Source organism: Chelonia mydas, chromosome 26 (assembly GCF_015237465.2).
Source record: "Chelonia mydas isolate rCheMyd1 chromosome 26, rCheMyd1.pri.v2, whole genome shotgun sequence".
In the NCBI taxonomy this organism is placed as follows: Eukaryota; Metazoa; Chordata; order Testudines; family Cheloniidae; genus Chelonia; species Chelonia mydas.
Window position 1 is genome coordinate 15,670,965 of NC_057859.1, and position 20,287 is coordinate 15,691,251.

Below are 20,287 nucleotides of genomic sequence, written 5' to 3' on the forward strand. Positions count from 1 at the left end.
ATAACAGAGCCGACCAAGATGGTCACTAACCAAATTTTCCAGGGGATGCTGTCAGCATGGGCAGTGGGTATAATAGGCCAGGGAAGGCTTTGCCTTCCCTGGCGCTGCCGCCGACCTGCCGCAGGACAACTGGGCCACAGTGCCCCCTCCTCTCCCAGAGACACCCACCTCCAAGGTCCCCGCTACTCCCCGCGTCCCTCCTCCTCGGGGGTCTGGCGTCTCAGTCTGGTGCTGGGGGGGAATGCAGCTGGAGCGGACGGGCCACGGCTTCTCGGGGCTTTTTCCTTTTACGGGGGGGGCGGTGTTTGGGGCTCCAGTGTGCAGAGGGCGAGGCCTTGGGTGGAAGGGGCGGGGCCAGCAGGTCTCCCCAAAGCGGGGGTTCACCCGCCACCCATGGCTGTCAGCCACCAAATCACACTGAAGAGAAAAAAAAGATTCACACACACACAGCCTGGGAGCTTGCTGGGGCAGTGGCGGTCCGTCTCTTAGTACAATGATCCTAATTAGGACGTCCAGGCACCACTGCATACAGATAACGGTGGCTTGGCCAATGGAAGAATGCTGTCTACACCTGGGGTTAAATTGGTTTAACTATGCCACTCGCGTGTGGATTTTTCACACCGCTGAGCGATATAGCTGGGTCGATCTGACTTTTTAGTGTAGACCAGGCCTCTCGCAATTTTATCACAACTCCCATGATTTTCTTTAAGCCTCTTTAACCTCTGGGTGGGCTAGAGCAGCAGTTCTCAACCAGGCATCCAAGGCCCCCTGGGGTTCCCGAGCAGGTTTCAGGGGGTCTGCCAAACAGGGCTGGCATTAGACTCATTGGGGCCCAGGGCAGAAAGCCCATGCTGCCCTGACCTCAACACCCGGGGCTGAAGGGCCCCATGCATTTGCCCTGGTTGCTTCCTCCTAATGCCGGCCCTGGCTTTTATATGCAGAAAAACAGTTGTGGTGGCACAGGTGGGCTGTGGAGTTTTCATCGCATGTTGGGGGGTGGGGGGGCCTCAGAAAAGAAAAAGACTGAGAACCCCTGGGCTAGAGTTTACTTCATTGGCCTTCTCCAGGGCCTAAAAAACCCAGCTCTCATAGAAAAGCACCTAGAAACCCAGAATTCAGTCACTAAGGATTTTCAGCAAGAATTGCATATGGTCAACCTCCCCACATTCAAGTCCAAAATGAACAAAAGGAATTAACAATTTTTAAATACCAACTTTATAAAAAATAAAGAAATAATAATAGTATAATACTCAATTACTATAACTTAATTTCTACAACATAACATTGCTACTTTATAATCCACATACTGTTGAGATTGACACTTTTGTAATAAATATATCACCACCTTAGATTACTCAAACTGCAAGAAACTGTAAAAGACTTCCCATTCATGCTGTTTGCTTTCTCTTTGCATTTCAGTTCAGACAATGAAAAAAGACTAGTCGGTTACACATTAGTAACAAATCAGTTTCAAGCCAATTGCACCTTCAGGTTTTCAACTCCCTAGACACCAATGCTGGTTGCAAATACTGCAGGGGCTGGTTTATTTGCTTATAACCACCCTTCCCAAAAAAATTTCCACTGGAATTTAAAAATACAATTTTTTTCTATTGATATGTTGTAAAAATTATTTAAAAACCCACAAAAACCTAACAATTAATAGCAGAGGCAGGATTTGATCTAACAGTGTCCCTATAAATAATTAGGGAACAAAACTATATGTATAGTGCCTAAAGTAATGAGACATCCCATTGTGGCTGGTGTCTCTAGATGCTACTGTAATAATAACCATTATTATTATATAATTAATAATAATAAATAAAACTGAATTAATATGGAATTAATGCTAATATTTAAAATCAAATTTATACAAGTTAAGAAGGAAGGTACTTTACATCTGGGGTCAGGCTTGAGTTATGAGAGATTACAAGTATTGGTTACAAGGTTCACAAGATACATACATAGTACAATTCAATTTAATTAATTTTAAACCAACAATTAAATTAATTAATTTTAATGAATAAATAAATTAATTAATAAAACTGAATTAATATGGAATTGCTGAGATCCCATAGATAGTTATGCTCCTGCTGTACATAGTACATACAAGCATTCAGTTCTAAACCAGTAACGGCTGGCTGGGGATTAGAGTTCAACCAGATACAAATCAGTGATGTCCCGCTCTCCGGTTTGATTCACCATCCTGACAGGTTTGTCGTTCAGTTTTGAGGTGCTGAGGAACCAGCCTGGATGGGCAGCTGACTCAAAGCTGGAAGTGGAACCAGAACTGGTCTTGAAAAAGAGGAAACGCTCCTGATCCCCGGTCCTGATCTCCTTCATAGGCCCCTTCACCTTCTGTGAGAAATAACAGAGGTCCGTTAGAAACAGGGGTGCTCTTTCCAAGGCTTTCATCCTGCAATGGGATGAATATGAGAAGGGGCTTCTAATTAGGACACAGAGCTAGCGTCTGCTCTCACTTGTGCCTATGCAACTGTTATGTGGGTATCCCTGAGCAGAATTTGGTCCAAGGAAACACTGGGCTTGACTCTCCCCTGCCTTCCACTTTGGGCTGTCATTTACACCAGTGCAAAGTGGGTGTGAAATGCTGGCCCTCTGATTGTAATGAAAACACCTGGTGCACATAGACAGGAAACTCTGACCCTGACACCACAGGAGTTTCATACACCTGAGAAAGACTGTCCACGAAACAAGGAACCTATTCCTGCTCCTATTAAATGGGATTTCAATGTAAGAAGGATCAGACCCAAAGGTAGACTACACAGAACTACACAGAAGCTGCAAAAGCATGGCTGCAGTTGTAAACCTTGATCACTAATGATATGTTTTCACTGCAGCTGGGAGCAAGCCCACCAGTACTGTAGACAGGCTTGCACTAGCTCTGCTCAAACTACGACTTTAAAAATAACCATGTGGACATGGCAGCTCCGGCAGAGACTCGGGCTAGCCACCTGGGCTCAGAACCAGGGGGTCAGCTGGGCTTGGAGGCCCGAGCTCCCCTTTTTAGCAGACTAGCTCAAACCCCACTTGGGCAAGTCTGTCTACCCACACAAGGAGACTCACTGCCAGCTGCAGTATAGACATACCCCAAGGGCACAAGAGACAACATGATCTAATGAATTAGTGTGGTGCGATGGACTGGGATTCAGGAGACCTGGGTTCCTGGGAAAGTCACTTCTTATCTCTGCTTCTCCTTCCACTCTTTGTCTTCTGTATTTAGATGATAAAATCTTTGAGGAAGGAACCTTCTTATTACGTTACTGCACAGTGCCTACCACAGCAGGGCTCTGATCTCAAATGAAGAATCAAGGTGCTACTGTAATAGCAATAAATGATCATAGTAATCATAAACAGCATCTGGGGAAAACAGTGAGTCCCATGTAAAGGTATCAATAAAAACCGGAGATGTGGATTGAATTTCAGTCACTGTGGAGTTTGTGATGATGCTAAAGGTCTGCTAATCCCACTCACCTCCAGCTGCAGCACAGGGCTGCCTTCAGCCTTCACACAGCACAGATACAGATTGTTTTCCACAGTGTTACTTTCCACAATGTTCATAGCAACAGGACTGATGCGCTTTGGGGAGATGTGCGGTGAGCGATATAAATCCAGGTTTAATTTCACTGGGAAGAGAAAAGCGAGAGGAAATCCAGACTCAATTACAATAAAAAAGGCAGCCCGTCTGTCTGTGAAGATCTGGGAAGCACCATCACTTATAAATAGTGAGTGAGGAATCTGAAATCCATGCACAATAGCTGCCATATCACTTTATCGGGGACACTGATAGCACTTTTAAAAATAACTGCACATCAGAGGTTCAGTTGTGCACTTTTACTCGTCTGAGTAACGCCATCCACTTCAGTGGGACTGTGCCTGAAGACAAAATACTCCGAAGAAACAGGGGTTGGAAAATCAGATCTTAATAATAATCACATGCAGAAAATGACATTAAAAGAACATTAGAGGTTGCAAAGTCAAGCACTCCAAAGGTAGGAAATGCCAGAATGCCTGTTGCAATCTGAATTCAGCCCCTGTGCCCATATCCATTATGATCGTATTTAATTACCTGATCACCTACTATTTTTTCCACAGGAGCCTTGCCTCATTCAGTACGCAGGATGGACCTACTCTGAAGGTGAATCAGGACTGTGAATAACCCTTGTCCAGCCAGACCTTACTTTCCCACAGGAGACTGCTGCTCAGGTAAAAGCTGATCAGACTGCAGCTCCGCAGCAACCAGGAGGTGACTGAGCACCAGGTTGTTATGGACTGGGATGTAGGCAGTCTGGCCTAGTAGTCAGAGCAGGAGTCAGATTCGATGGGCGGAGCAGCCATACAGACTGGGGAATAAAGCCAAGGGCACCAGAGTCAACTGCCAGTAATCAGAACCAGGGGGTCAAGCCCGAGTCAGAACTAGAAATCGAAGCTGAGGGTCAGAGCCAGGGTCAGATACCAAATGTCAGAGTCAAGGGTCAGAAGTCAGAGGCCAGAGCCAGGACTGGTCACTGAGGATTGGTGGCGAGGTGTGAGGGCAGGAACTGGAGGAGAGGTGAGGATCGAGTGTGCAGCAGCCTGGCTGGGGAGCAGGGCTTTCTTGTCAATTTCACGGCTCGGAACACAGTGTCTACACAGACACTGTGTCACCCTAACGACACCGACATAAGCCCTACGCCTCTCGTGGAGGTGGACTTATTATGTCGGTGTAGTAGGGCACTTACATCGGCTGGAGCAAGGCTGTAGTGTACACACTGACATAATTAGGTCAACCTAAGGCCTGGTCTACACTATATAGGTAGGTCGACATATGGCAGGAGCAAAGGTAGGTGCCAGGAGCAGTGCAGGAGACAGGCACAAGCAGGGTCCAATGCAGCCACAACAGGAAACCACCTTGTTTCTCAGACGAGCTTCCTCTCCTTCCTTCTGGTTTAGCATGGTTGGACCAAACGGTGGAGCCAGGAGAGCCTCCAATCAGGGCTCCCATGGGTGGAATCTGGGCTGAGGCTATAGCCCTAGTAGCTCCTTGGCCCACATGGTTTCAGTGGACTCTGGGTGGAGGCCAGGATGCAGCAGCTGTCTGGGCCTCCCAGGCCCGACTTTGAGACCCGGCACACCATGCATTGCTCCTTCATCAACTGGGAGGTGAAGTTCGTCCCTTGCTCTCTTAGTATTTCTCTGGGGAGCCTCACTTGGGCAAATACTTCTGTGAGTTCATTAGCATCGACAGCCACCATTGCTGACCGGATGGGAATGGCCTCAGGGTAGCTGGTGGCATAGTCTAAGATTACAAGGATATATTTGTGCCCCACTGCAGACTTCTCTAATGGGCCCCCCAGATTAGAGGGTACCCCTACAATGAGTAGTGTTACTGGGGGAACCTTTTTCTGGCCCGCCCACTGGCACTCAGGGAATGATGCATAATAGTCCCACGCCTCTGGATGGACGCCCAGCCAGGAGAACTTGGTGGTCACTCTGTTAAGAGTCTTCTCTCGCCCTAATGACCCCCACATGGTGCTGCATGGCCAGTTGAAGCACCCCTCTTTTAAACTTCCTTGGCCCTCAGAGCGCATTCTTACCTCCTCCACCTTGGGATCTTTCAATTCCTGATAGTCTCCTCCTCTACCAGTTTGAAATGGGGCCACTGTTTCAACTGCTGAGAGTCTAATATTTTGTCAGCTGGGCAGGCGAGCTGCTCATAAACCCTACACAGGGTTGGTTCGTTCCTTTCTTCTTCCACAAAGTTTACCTCATTAGACAGCAGGTTAAGGTGGAGAAGTGGCAGCGGGCCCCTACTACTCCAGCTGGGTTCAAGAGAATGGTCCTTCCCCACAAGGATGATCACTCTCCTGGGTCTTTGTCTTCCCTTGGAGCCTTCTCCTCTCAAGGCCCCTTCTCAGCCACCGTGGCCATCTCCTGCCTTCCTGGGCCTTCCTGCTCTGGCTTGGCACTTTCTATGGATGTGCTCCGCTATACGTTGAAAAAACAACGGGAGTCCTTGTGGCACTTAGAGACTAACAAATTTATTTGGGCATAAGTTTTCATGAGCTAAAACCCACTTCATCAGATGCATGGAGTGAAAAATACAGTAGGCAGGTATAAATATACAGCACATGAAAAGATGAGAGTTGCCTTACCAAGTGGAGGGTGGGGGTCAGTGGTAACAAGGCCAGTTCAAATAGGATGGATGTGACTTCTTCAAAAAAACTACCAACTGAGCCAACGTATGACTATGTAGGCCAGGTCTTTGGCCATTCCGACCTGCACCGTTCTGCACAGTCAGTCATACTTCTCTCGTCAGGTAGGATGTATGTTTCCATGGATGCACTGGAGGTAGATCATAACTCCAGATTTACCATCCGGCACCACAAGCTGTCCCCCGACTAAAGTCTGGCGACAGTCAGAGTCCATCAGTCCTTATACTGATACTGCATCCATTTGCATGGGAACTAACATTTTCCTTGGGCCTCTCTTCTGAGCCCTGTTATAAGCTGCCCAGGCCTGACCATAATTACAGTCCACGAATGGACTCCTTTCTGAAATGGCCTTCCTGTCCACATACAGAACGGCCATCCGTGGGAGAAGTCGGATCCACTGTTGATACTCCCTTTGAATATGGCCACTCGGTTGCACCTGGATCCCTCCTGCCTGGCTGAGGGCAGGCTTCTGGGTTCCTCACTTGGCCTCTGTACCCCCTCTACTAGGGTTGGGTGTCCAAGTTCCTCTAGGTACACTCAGCATGATATGGGGGGTACATGAGGGCCTGGGGCACTCAGAGCTGACTTTTGCTGTTCCCCCACAAGCTTGAGGGACATCAGGTAACTCTCCACCAAAGCCACTGCCTCTGCCAAGGTTTCCAGTCAATGTCTTAACACCCACTCACTCCGCCGACCCCCCCACCCCGGGGGAGAACTTGGGTGAACTGCTCCATGACGATCTTCTCTCCTACCTGAACCCCTAGGCATCCCTTGGGCTGGAGCCAATGCCAGCCAAGATCCTTCAGATTATGGGCGACTGTCCGGCGTCAGGCTTTGGCTGGGGATTTCTGGTGTTAGAACTCCTGCAGGTAGGTTTCAGGGGAGATGTTCAGGTGTTTCGGATGAGTGTAGCCAGTACACTGCCTGGCCCAGCTCCCTGTCAAGTAGTAGGCCAATAGGTTGGCCCAGTTTCCCTTGAGGCATTGGGCCGTGATGGCAACTCTCTCGAATGTGACAGGAAATGCCTCTAGGTTGTCTACAGGACCCATTGTTGTCAGCTTTCCCGGGATGGGTGGTACTAGGTCAGCAGCTCCCCCTCCATGGCTGTAGGAGCATCGCCATCTGCCGGATGAGCTGCTGCTGTGCTTCTGCCATTTCCTTAATCAGCTGTTCCTCCCACTGCTGGGCCACCTGCTGCTGCTGCTGGTTGAGGAGGACTCACTTCAGCAGTTTCTCAAAATCCATCTCTGGTTTTTGGTTTTACTTCCCCTCTTTCTCTGGCCTACCATCAGGCCTGGGACACTAGTGTGCCTGAATTCTCCACCAGATGTAACAGAGTCCCCAGAAGACCAGGTGGCCTAGTGGGTAGTGCACCCAGTTTCCAGTCTCACACCTCCCAGCAGGAAGGGCTTTCAGTCCAGTTCCTTACCATGGATGTGGCTTCACCTCAGGGTTTTCAATGTCCTCACCCTCCCCTTACTTGGCAGGGGTAGAAATTAGATTTATGCACCTCCAGCACCAAATGCAGTTCGCAAGGGAGCCCACTCCACTGGGCGCTGACCCAGGGCCCCATGAGAGACAACAGTGTCTGGAACTCTGGATTGCCCTCGGAGCTGCCTGCCTGGGTCACTTCCTACCATCCATCGCCCCCACACCTCCAAGTCCAATATAGGATAGCAAAAGAAAAGGAAAGACAATTAAAGCTTCAGCCCCAATGGGCTCAGCGCTCAGTCGTCTTTCTCACAGGGTGGCTTCTTTGGCACCCTCAGAGTAGGTCCATCTTCCTCCCCAGCCTCCCTCTTCTGAGCTGGGTTGCTCCCTTGTATGTTTCCTCTCCAGTCGGCCCATGCTCCGGCCCAGTATTGCCCTTTAACCCCTTCTGGTCCAGCGTGGGGTGTGTACACCCCATCACATACCCTGAGGGGAGAACAAGAGGGATGAACCCCAAAGAATAAGCAATTGAATCAACTGGTTGTGTGCAATGACATAGTGGGTAAATATATGTCAAGCAAGATCTTTTATGAAAGCCTGTAATGTTCCGAACTTGCTGGTCATTAAGAGGCCTGTAGCCAGGTTACGGCTGTGAATGTACATTGTGTGCATGTGTAGAACCCTGTAACTGTGGTGCAGCTGCAGCATCCCCTTGCCACAGGCGGTGAAGCAATAAAGCAGGGCAAGGCATCCCCCAGGCTAGTTTTTTACACAGAACCCACTTCAAGTACCCATCCATTGTCCAGCTAGGAAGACACAATGGTGGGCCATTAAAGTCAATGGAAAGCCATTGAAGCCAAAAAGAAAATCTCAGGCCTTGTCTACCCTTGTCTACGCTGCCACTTTACATGGATATCTGCCTCCATGACTGAAGGTTACATAGGGCGACTTAAGATTGTAGTGTAGACATGCCCTGTTTAGAAACAGGCCTGGATTTGGGGTTTTTTTATCCAGAAAGGGAGGACTAACATTGCAGTGGAGTGCTGTCCATGAAACACTGGATCCTTTCTAGGACAGAGGGCACACGGTAACTTGGATTAGAAAAGGGAATTTAGCCAATGTAGACGTGTAAAGCCTGAGATTGCATCTTTACATTTGTTTCCTGTGTAACTTGTCAGCGTTTGCTTTTCTGCACTATTCAATCTCGGAAGCTATGATTTTTCTATTCAATAAGCTGTTTGTTTATTTCTAACCAGGCAGGTCTCTGGTGTCCAAACTGTGCGGAGTGTGGGTGTCCCAGAGTGAACTGATAATTGGGGGAGAGTTTCGCCCTCGGGGTTGATGAACCAGAGTGGAGAAGTCCAAGTGTCTGTAATTAAGAACTCAGGGAGATGGATCTGGGGAGAATTTGGACCAGAAGGGGTAGCTGAGGTCACCCTGCAAGGAGTAACTAGGCTCGTAGAAGTGAGGGGGAGTCCTTGTGCTTGAAGGCCAGCTACCGGTGTCAGAGCTCTCACCCATAGCAGCCCAGCATTAAGGGTTTCAAAATTACCCAGGCAGGCGGTGACTGACTCCCTCGCTGGTCTGTGTGATCCCCAGAACCTCACACCTATATCAGTAGGTAACTGAGCAAGAGGAGATAAACTGGGGGTGGGGCCAGAGGAAAGAAATATTTTGTAATTTACCTGCTTTGCTGATATTGGGGCCTTGTAAATGCACCGCCATCAGCTGGGCCTGGCTGGCGTGACGCCGCAGGACAAAACTCTTGTGTTCCTCATCTTGGACTGCGTACAGCTTGGAGCGGGTGTATTTGTAGATGAAGGTCTCTGCATGCGTGAAGGAGTTGTTGCTGAAGGATACGGGATCTGAAAACGTGGAGTGTATGAGGACCAAGATCACAGAGTCACACAGATAGCAACTGCCAGATTCAGAATTTACACCTGGCAAGAGGCACTTGTATCTGCTGCAGGGGCCCCAGGTTTCAAACTTGAGAGGCCTAATTCTCATCCCACTTAGCCCGTTGGGAATCTAGGAGCAGCTTGACTGAAGTCCATGGAGTTTGCAACAGTGTAAAATAGGTTTGAGGAGAGAATCAGGCCCTCCCCCTCCTCCCTTCCCCTCCCCTCCTACTCCCCCTCCCCGTCCCCGGGTTACCCATAGCACAAGAGCTGCAGAATTCCCCACTATTCAGTCACTAACAGGCCTGGCCCCTCTTATCTTTCTGTAGGGTCTTACACAGTTTGAAATCTCTCACTGGGACATGTCCCCCACACCCTGGAATAGATGCATTGGTTAGTAAAGACAGTGCATCTCCTTTGCGTGGCATATTTGGCTAAGAAACTGGTGTACCTTTGCTTTCACTTTTCCACCTGCAGAGAGAGCATCCATTGTGCGCTCAGTTCAGTGCGGATGGTCAGAAGAGACACACACTCTGTGCTCTCTCACTGAGGCTTTCGTTCTTTTTTGTACCCTTAATGTAGATTATAGGTCATCCTATGTAGGTTTTCCCACACACAGGAAAACTCTGTGCTGCTAAACATCATTAAGCCTGTAGACTGCACTGACTAAACTCATTCCTTTTAATTTTTCATGTCATTCAGTTTCTTCTGGAAAGGACTGCTTCTGGAAAGGACTGCTTCTGGAAAGCAGTGGGGTCTGATCTTAGATCTGAATTTCCCTGAGGCCTGGGAGTGCACAGATTATCTCTACTCAAACAGCGTGCAGAAAAGGAAGCTGTCTATATCTGTACCTTCCACCAGCATCCTCATGAAGTCAATGTCTGTGAATGATCTGGCAAGCCGGTTCATCCTCCTTCTTGTCTCCCCTTGAGGCACCTCTGCAGCCCACCTGAAGGCCACCGAGTCAACTTGGTCAATGGCCTTCCAATGGCTGCCCAACTCCGACAGAGAGCGATTCTTGGGGAAGGGACAAGGACTGGAGTCATAGAAGGAGCTTTGTGGGGCAACGAAGCAGTGATTTCAACAGCCAGAAAACAAGATACATCCCCTCACTTCTCTCGTGCGTGCTCTCATTCCACTGCCTATGTGAGCTCCAACTAAGTTTGATCTAGACATGCCCCCAAGCCTCCCAGTCTAATCCACTATTTAGAGCCTTCCTTGTCCACAGGGACAACCGACCTTCATCCGCAACAGCCTGCAGGGCTGAGACTGTTCCAGAGATGGGCCAGCAGAGCACCTTAACCTCTGCCACCAGGGACCAGGATGACTGTGATCACTGCAAAGCTGTAGCTCACGAAAGCTTATGCTCAAATAAATTGGTTAGTCTCTAAGGTGCCACAAGTCCTCCTTTTCTTTTTGCGAATACAGACTAACATGGCTGCTACTCTGAAACCTGGCTACCCCAGTTAACCCTTTCATAGAATCCAAGACCAGAAGGTACCATTGTAAGCCTCTAGTCTGAGCTTCTGTATCACACAGTCCAGAGAACTGCCCCATTTGCTGCTGCTCCAGAGCGTTTCTGAGCACAGAGCCTGAAGTCCAGCCCCGAGTCTTCCTAAGACCCCTTTACTGCTCCTAAACCTTCCACATTAGGCACCAGCGTAGCATCAGTCTGGGGACCTCTTTGCAGGATAAGTGGGCTGCTCCTTCAGATTGGGCCCTGGTTCAGGTTTCTGGGAGGATGGGAATCTGCACATCATGCTCTGTTGCTCTGGATTCTGATCTAGTCCCGGAACCGTTTGTTTCTGTCCGCGTGGCTCTTTCATTACTGTTAATGTGAAAGGTGCTAATGGCTGTCACCTCGTAAGTCTAGCCCAAAGACAATCCCATTAAATCTCATGAACTCCCAGGGCTGTACCAATCACTCATTGACTGGAAGGAGCAAATAAGACCCTTCATGTAGCAGAGACAGCTACAAACAGTGGAGGCTGCCCAAGGCACATGAAAAGCCTGAGAAAAACTGTGAGAGTTGAGGGAATTCCCTGATTGCAAACACAAGGGCTAGGATACTGGTTTTGCAGCCTGTGTGTAGGGTTTGTCTAATCCAGGCTAGCTATTCCTGAAAGTGGATTAAGCTAAACTGGAACAAGGCACTCATTCTGGAATAAGAGTGTCCTCACATGGAGTTAATCAGGAATAGCTATTGTGCTTTAAATTCACGCCCTACCTTAATCTGAATTAACTTTCAAGTGTAGACAAGCCCTTTCTTTTGTAAAAAAGGGACTGCTCAGTGCACAAGAAGCACATCCAATAAGTAAACAGGAAGTTAGTAATGGGTGGAGTGTGACTGTGCTCTGACTAACCCAGCGAACCCCTTGATGACCACTTCACTACACCCTTCAAGGCAGAAAGCCTGGAGAAGCAGTCATAAGCGTGACTCTGAGAAGAAGCAGAGAGCAGATCTTCTTGGGCACAGAGCTCATTGGAGGGGCAGACTGGGAATTTCTGAGCAAGGAAGCTGCCTGCTTCTTTTTGTTTCTGTGATGTTCAGGGAAACAGGACTTTGGGTCCATTCTTTGAAAATATCCCAAATTACACCAAAGAATATCCCTGACTTGTGTCACCCATTGCTCATCTTAACAGAAACAGCCCTGCATGCCCCCAAATATTGGCTACCACTCACGCCAAAGAGAGAACATTGCTATTTATTGTGGTAGCACCCAGAAGCCCTCCTTGGGAGTCGTCATGTGGGTTCTATACACACACATCGGAACACACAGGCCCTTCCCTGAAGCTAAATCAGAAATCACCCAGGAGAGCAAATCTTACAATCATCTAGAAATTAAACTTGGCTCTTTACCTTCATCTGGCAGGGACAGTCAACTTCATGGTGGTAACTATGGGGGGAAAAAAACAGACAAATCAAAGATAGCTCAGCATGATCTGTGCTAGCCTTGGTGAAATTGGTAATAAAAAAAGATGGTTTCTTCTTCAAGGCTTTATCCATGTGGATCAAATGGGATCCACACATAGTAGGGCTCAAAGAAGAACCACAGTGACTGTGATATAAGTAACTGTTCTTTTTATCATCCAGACATTTGGGACATTTGAATGGAGTCATCATTAAGCACTGACACGGAGCTCATTTCTGGACAAGACGAAATGGAGACAGCTACCTGTCCAGACAAGAAAGATACAAAGATGGCAGAGTGCCCTGAGAAGGTGGGCTTCTTGTAGGCGTGATGGGAAGAGCTTGGTTCTTCCCAGTCTGTAGCGGTAGGGCCTTCAGTCACTCATCATGCCCAAGCATATTAAGGACAGGCAATTTAACCTTAACCAGAAGGCTCAAATTGGTGGTGTTTCCTTGTTGGACTCATGAAACCAAATTACCCCAATTAATTGGGTGCCACTCCCTGACTTCATTGGCGCTCCACCCACATCACCCAAGTGGGATTTGACTCTTGACTGCTACAGTGGCTAATTGATGTGCTCATCAAATGGTGCACTCAGCAACACAGTTCCCATCAAAGGCAATGGGTCACCTTCATTCCTATCTCTGTGCACAACATCTGCTCATGGATGCAATGCCAGATCCTAATCACAACTGCACCAGTGTAAATCCAGAGTGGCACCAATGAAGCCTGTGGAATTACTCCAGCCTCACCTTAAACTGAACTAAGAATCTGGCCCATAAACTCATCTCCAAAGGCAGCCCAGCAACGACAGGGCAGACCTGAACCTCCAGTTTCTGAATGAGTAGGAACCGGTAATTACCTATCACATCCTATAAGCTCAGTGAGTTGGTCAGGTACTCTGGCCATTGCTGCTTCTGGAAGAGGAAAAACATTAGATTCAGCTCCAGGTATAATATTCCCATCTGAACAAGCGCCATCTAGCCCTCCTCATGCTATTTGGGAGCCAGCCCTGCAGGAAAGCCTCCTCTAGTTGATTGGCTTCTGATTCATAGAATATCAGGGTTGGGAGGGATCTCAGGAGATCATCTAGTCCAACCCCCTCCTCAAAGCAAGAGCAATCCTCAATTTCTGCCCCAGATCCCTAAATGGCCCCCTCAAGGACTGAACTCACAAACCTGGGTTTAGCAGGCCAATGCTCAAACCACTGAGCTACCCCTCCCGCTGGGAGCTACCAGCCAGGCAACACTAAGTAACATTGCTATAACTAGAAATCAGGCTGTTCTCTGTTTTAACTTTTCTGTGGGAAACTGCCTCAAAAGACTGCACCACACAGACAACCAAGGGAGAAGAAAGGAAGAGGCCGCTGTCTGATGCACAGACGCCCCAGCTGAAGGGCACCACGGCAGAGAAATGCGATGACAATACCTGTGTCTGCACAACTTCTTCGTGCAATTCAGGGTGTCTTCTACTCCCTGTAGTTCTGAATGATTTCTTTGGAGTACGTCATCCAGCTTTATAGTGTCTCTAAAACTGGGAAATTCCCAGGGCTCAGTCTCTGATGCAATCTCTCAGATTGCATAATCCAGATGGGGATGGATCTCCCAGTCTATTCCACCAGGGTGAACCCAGGGCCACCCTTAGGATTTATGGGGCCCTATGCAGTGTTATTAAACTGGTGCCCCTATGCCTGACGGCAGCCCGGGTTCACATGTTTATTGTAGATAAGGGTGGTCTTTTGAAGGATTTATTTAAAAAACTGTATGTCTGAAGATCCTAGCATTTAAGGCTAAAGATGAATACTCAGATTGTGCATCTAAAAATCTATGCAAGGATTTTTTAGAGTTGTGATTTTATAATCTTCAGCAACACACTAATGAAATATTTTTAAAGCAAATTTTAAACTAAGGTCCTGTAGACTAACATGTTCTGAGTAAAAACAGATTCAAAATTTTTATGAAAGTTAATGTTTAAAATCAAATTTACACAAGTTAAGAGGGAAGGTACTGTACATCTGGGGTTGGGCTTGGGTTATGGGGGAATTGCAAGTATCGGTTACAAGGTTTATGAGGTACATACATATCACATAACCAGCATAGATCCAGATTGGGGTGTGGGAGTTTTTAAAGCATCAGTGGATAGGTGGGCTCAGCTACGCCACCCATGGAATGTATTAAGAGTCCAAGTCACTACTGGTGTAGAGAATAAGTACACGGGTGGGGTGCGTCCCTCGGTTCATCAGGGAAGGAAGTGGGTTATTTCCCTGGTTGGCGTTCTCTGTTACTCGACCTGATACTGACAGTGTCCTGTGATGTGTTCTGTGTAATGCACAACTGTTTTTGTCAGTAAATTCAGAAACTGAGAGTCTATACCTGGGGGTTGGCAAATGCCTGTTAAACGGCTTCATTCCCCCTTGAATGGCTCTTTAACAATTTCAGTATCGTGCTAATACGTCTGGCAGCTTTTCACTTTTAAGTGCTAGATCCCCTCCAGAGGCAGACTCACCAGGCTGCAGCAGTCAGCTGTGGTGGGAGCCTGCAGGAAGGGTCAGAACAGGGATAGGAAGAGGCGGAAGGGTGGACACTAAGACCCAGAAGTGCTCCAAATTTTCTGGTGCCCTATGCAGCCACATAAGATTGGAAGAGGCCCTGGAGGTTTTTCGTCTTCCTCTGTAGCATGGGGCACGGGTCACTTGCGGGAGGATTCTCTGTTCCTTGAAGTCTTTAAACTACGATTTGAGGACTTCAGTAGCTCAGACATAGGTGAGAGGTTTTTCGCAGGAGTGGGTGGGTGAGATTCTGTGGCCTGCGTTGTGCAGGAGGTCGGACTGGATGATCTTAATGGTTCCTTCTGACCTTAGTATCTATGATTCAGAGGAAAGGCCACAAGGGGGCGCTGAAATGGTCTGGGCCGATGGTGGGCAACCTGCAGACCGCAGGCCCCATGCGGCCCACCAGGGTAATCCGCTGGCGGGCCACGAGACTGTTTACATTGACCGTCCGCAGGCATGGCCGCCCGCAGCTCCCAGTGGCCGCAGTTTGCTGTTCCCAGCCAATTGGATCTGCAGGAAGTGGCGCGGGGCCGCAGGGATCTGACAGGTGTTCATCCAACCTGTTCTTAAAAGCCTCCAATGATGGGGATTCCACAACCTCCCTTGGAAGCCTGGTCCAGAGCTTAGCTATCTATATAGTTAGAAAGCTTCTCCTAATATCTAACCTAAATCTTCCTCGCTGCAGATTAAGCCTGTTACATCTTGTCCTGCCTCCAGTGCACATGGAGAACAATTGATCGCTGCCTTCTCTATAACAGCCCTGAACATGTCTGAAGATTTTTATCAGGTCCCACCTCAATCTTCTTTTCTCAAGGCTAAACAGGCCCAGTGTTTTTAACCTTTCCTCACAGGTCAGGCTTTCTAAACCTTTGATCATTTCTGTTGCTCTCCTCTGGACCCTCTCCAATTTATTCTCATCTTTCCTAAAGCACCCAAAACCGGACATAGTACTCATGCGAAGGCTTCACCAATGCCAAATAAAGGGGGGCATTTACCTCCTGTTTCTTACATACGACTCTCCTGTTCATAGACCCCAGAATCGTAGTAGCTTTTTTCACAATTGCATCACAGTGTTGACTCATATTCAATTTGTGATCCACTATAAGCCCCAGAGCCTTTGCAGCAGTACTATGGCCTAGCCAGTTATTCCCCTTGCTGTTGTGCTTTTGATTTCTTTCCTAAAAGTAGTACTTTGCACTTGTCGTTATTGAATTTCATCTTGCTGAATTCAGATCAATGCTCCAATTTGACAAAGTCACTTTGAATTTTAAACCTGTCCTCCAAAGTGCTTGCAACCCCTCCCAGCTTGGTGTCATCTGCACATACTCTCCACTCCGTTGTCCAAGTCATTAGTGACAATATTGAATTGTACCAGATGCAGGACTGACCCCTGCAGGAACCAACTAGAGATGGCCTCCCAGTTTGACAGTGAACCTTCGATAACTACTCTTCGAGTGCGGTCGTTCAAACCGTTCTGCACCCACCTTATAGTGATTTCATCTAGACCCCATTTCCCTAGTTTGCTTATGAGAATGTCTTGTGGGACTGTGACAAAAGCCTTATAAAAATCAAAACATATCACATCGATTGCTTCCCCTCAGCCACTAGGCCAGTAACGCTGTCAAAGAAAGACATGATTTCTTCCTGCTGACTATTCCTTATAGCCCTGTTATCCTCTATGTACTTACAAATTGACTGTTAAATGATTTGTTTCAGTATCTTTCCAGGCATTGAAGTTGGGCTGACCAGTCTATAATTTTCCAGGTCCTCTTTGTTCCCCTTTTTAAAGAGCAGTCCTGTGTTTCCCCTCTGAGGCCAAACAAACAAACTCCCCACAGGGTGATGAAGAGTCAGTAAAGCAGCCTCATTTCTCAGTGAGTCAGGTTCACGTCTTTATTTTTGTGGCGTCATGAAGCTAAGTCACGAAGCTACTACATGGAACCTTCTAAGAAAAAGTGAGGCCAGGTCAGACTAGCTGTAATGGCTCTTTCTGGCGTTTGAATCTATGCAACAAAAATATGGTCGAGATCACAATTTTGAAGATAAAAAGTAAAAAGGCAGGCAGAAATAAAATCCATTCAGTCCTTCTTTATCCTTCATCACACAGTAAGGAAACAGCATGGGCTGTTTATTTCCTCATTGCAGCTCAGCCTCCAGGCAGATTCCACAGTGTTTCCCTTCGCCAAGTACATTTGCATATTTCATCATAGGAGGAACAATATGCAAAAACAGGAAGCTGAAGCAAACCCGGATGCTTCAACATGTCACAGACTGCGTCTGCATCAACTCTCATTGGGCTTCCCTGATTTCCCTGTGGCAGGCATAGTAAAGAGTCGTGGGGGCCAGAATTTCCCCGGGGTGTAGCATGTTTCTGCAGAACCCATGATTTTGCTCAATGAAAATATTTATAGCTATGGTGAGGGCATACGCCTCTAATGTCTAATTACCAATTTGCACGATTTTGATTAAGGGTGTGGTTTAAAACAGTGCAAGTTTGCATATGAGTAGGAGTGGCTTATTTCCATTCAGCTTAATCTGAAAAGAACCTCCCCACTCCCCGAATTATTTAAATCAGATCCGCTTTCTTGTGTAATAAATTATAAATAATAGTAATAATAATAATACCACGCTCTTTTGTTGCACTTTTCAGCCATAGATCTCAAAGCATTTTGCAAAGGTGGGTCAGTAGAACTATCCCCTTTATATAGATGAGGAAAATGAGGCAGAGAGTGGGAAAGTAACTTGCCCACGGCCACCCAGCAGGACAGTGGCAGAGTTGGAAATAGAACCCAGGTCTCCTGCGTCCCAGCCCAGTGTAGTTAAACCTAAGGTAAGGCCTGAGATAAACTTGGGAAACATCTGCGTGTAGACACAGCAAACTGCTCCTTTAAACCACCAGAGCAACGGGGAACGTGGAAGAGGGATAGACGCTTTGAACTGGGCTGTGCTTGGGAGAAAGTTTGAACAATGGGACATGTGGATCCCCTGAGAGCTGAAGGGATCACTTGGGGCATATGGCCTCATGCATGATGGTTCAGTGCTTCCTCCTTGGCTTTGAGACACTGCCGCTCTGCTCTGCCCAGAATCCTCATCCCAGCCCTGTTACACTGCAGGGTGGGGGGAAGTTTAGTCTGGTCTCGACACATTTATCTAGCACAAGGGGAGGTTGCGCCAGAGAGGTGATCAGCTGGCTAGTTTTACTGCTCACAAGGAAAGATCAGAGCGTACTGATCAGCAGTCAAAGCAAGGGCGCATGTGCGTAATGAGAGACGTACAGCGCGCTGTGTTTGGGAATGGCTGGTTAGCATCTCAGGGCACTGATTAAAAATTCCAATAGTGTAGTGCCAGTTACTGGGCATGAAGCTTTTTTTAAGCCCAGATTTTGCTTTTCATTTGTGCTTTAGCAAGAGAGTCTATTGCAGGGGTGGCCAAAGCACGGCTCGCGAGCCACATGCGGCTCCTTTACAGGTAAAGTATGGCTTGCAGAACCTCCCCCCATCCTCCACCTACCAGAATTGGGAGGTGTGTGTTCAGGGCTTCTGCCCTCCAGCGGCGTGGTGGGGCTAGGGGCTTCAGCCCTGCGGGAGGCACCTGCTGGGATTTGGGGCTTCAGCCCCACTCTTGCTGAAGTCCCAAGCACCAGCAGGTGCCTGCTGCAGGGTTTCAGCCCCGAGCCCCACTACCCCGCTGCAGGGCAGAAGGCCCGAGTCCTGGCAGACTCACCCAGCTCTCGAACTTCTGAAGATTATCGTATGTGACTTGGAGCATCAGTAAATTTGTCCACCCCGGTCTATTGAAATGCCAGCCTTAATGACAAGCTATGCTCAGTCCAATATTTGCATTTGGTTTACAAGCAATCAACCCTACATCTACCCTCCTTGCAAGCCCGGATGGTCTCCTACACTTTTCATAGGCACAACTCCACAAACACTCCTGTAGGTCTGTACAATCCCATGCAGTGAACCCCTGCAGAGCCCTGATATCGACTGGTGCTGCCCAGCGCCGAGTGCTTTAGGAAAATCTTTCCCCAAGCTCGGTCTGCAGCCAACACCAGATCTCTTGTGCCGCAGTCGGAAAAAACCTGTCTGATCCCACAATGCTTTGCATATTCTCCCACAATGCACTGGGCTGGCAGTGGCTGGAGGGAGCGCGGGAATGTCGGACAGGCTGGTGCTTAGCCGCAATGTTTGACTGCCCTCCAAGTTCAGGCCTTGGGCAGAGAAGCTGGATGATTTAGTTGGGGTTGGTCCTGCTGTGCGCAAGGGGTTGGACTAGATGACCTCCTGAAGTCCCTTCCAAGCCTGATCTTCTATGATTCTGTGGTATGGGAAATTTGCCAATAGACGCAGGCTAGTGGCTTCATAAAAGACCCAGACTAATCCATTAGTGCACCCAGTCCTGCCCACTGCCCCAGTAATGTGACCAGAGCTTAGGGTGGCCTCAGAATGTGGCCACCAACCCTTGCTGGTGGCTGCTCTGACAGTTTTTCCAAGCCCAGAGCCAGAGCCCCAGGGCTGAAGCCCGAAGCCTGCTGAGCACACACACTGGCCCCACATGTCTGCAGAGGTGCTGCCCTGAGCCCCCAGGAGGCTGCGTGGTGCAGGGTGCTGATCCCCTGCTGGTGGAGCCAGCAAACACCAAGGCAGCCAGGCGCAACAGCTGGGTGCTGCAGTGGGGGGCCACTGCTTTGCCCCCTCCCCTATCTCCACCCAAGAGCTGCAGAAAAATCCCCTGGTGACCGCATTTGAGAGGTGCTTCTTCCTGATTATTAGCGGCTTTGTCTTATATAGGACCCTATTACCACCCCACCCCCTGCAATACCTGCCCTTTCTGGGATGGGCTCTAGCCCTTCGCCACAGCCGCTGCTGGGCTGTAACGACCTGACCCGCCTGAGCAGCTGCCCTTGCCTTGGGGCAGTTTTTGCTTTTTCTCTTCTCCTCAATAAATTGCAACATCTTGCCGCTCCTCCAGCCAGGTGTGTAGACCCGGCTGGCTCCTTTCGTCTGGCTGCACCAGGGGGGCAATCCCATATCCTCCTCCCACTCCAGGGCCACCAAGGGGTTCAAGGTCAGTCTTCTCCCCTCCTTGGAAACTACAGCTCAGAGCAGCTGTTGCCCACGATTGCAGAGTGTGTTTGTGCTGGGGGGGAGATGTCGACACTTGGAGCTGGAGGTGCAGTTTCCAGCGTGGGACCAGGTGCTCAGCCAGGGCTACAGCAGCAAGTAATGAGCGAGGAGGGAGGGAATCAATGAACCAAGGGGGGAGGGAATCAATGAACTGTGGTAG

At 48.5% G+C, this 20,287-nt stretch overlaps 1 protein-coding gene across 1 annotated transcript; it reads right to left on the minus strand.

The window, feature by feature from the left end:
- Positions 1-1,291: 1,291 nt before the first annotated feature.
- On the minus strand, positions 1,292-13,912 carry LOC102936298 (interleukin-1 beta). Its single transcript, XM_043536330.1, has 6 exons — positions 13,879-13,912; positions 12,399-12,435; positions 10,390-10,555; positions 9,326-9,505; positions 3,490-3,641; positions 1,292-2,355 (listed from the first exon to the last, which is right to left on the minus strand). Exons 2-6 carry the CDS (start codon positions 12,402-12,404, stop codon positions 2,146-2,148), a joined length of 714 nt encoding a protein of 237 aa, XP_043392265.1. The 5' UTR covers positions 12,405-12,435; positions 13,879-13,912; the 3' UTR covers positions 1,292-2,145.
- Positions 13,913-20,287: the final 6,375 nt, after the last annotated feature.

Excerpts from the sequence above, each read along its gene's own strand:
- LOC102936298 (XM_043536330.1), bottom strand. Across the intron at positions 3,642-9,325 it reads CCCCAATATCAGCAAAGCAG|TGAAATTAAACCTGGATTTA; the intron begins GTAAATTACAAA and ends TTCTCTTCCCAG. Across the intron at positions 2,356-3,489 it reads GCCCTGTGCTGCAGCTGGAG|AAGGTGAAGGGGCCTATGAA; the intron begins GTGAGTGGGATT and ends TATTTCTCACAG.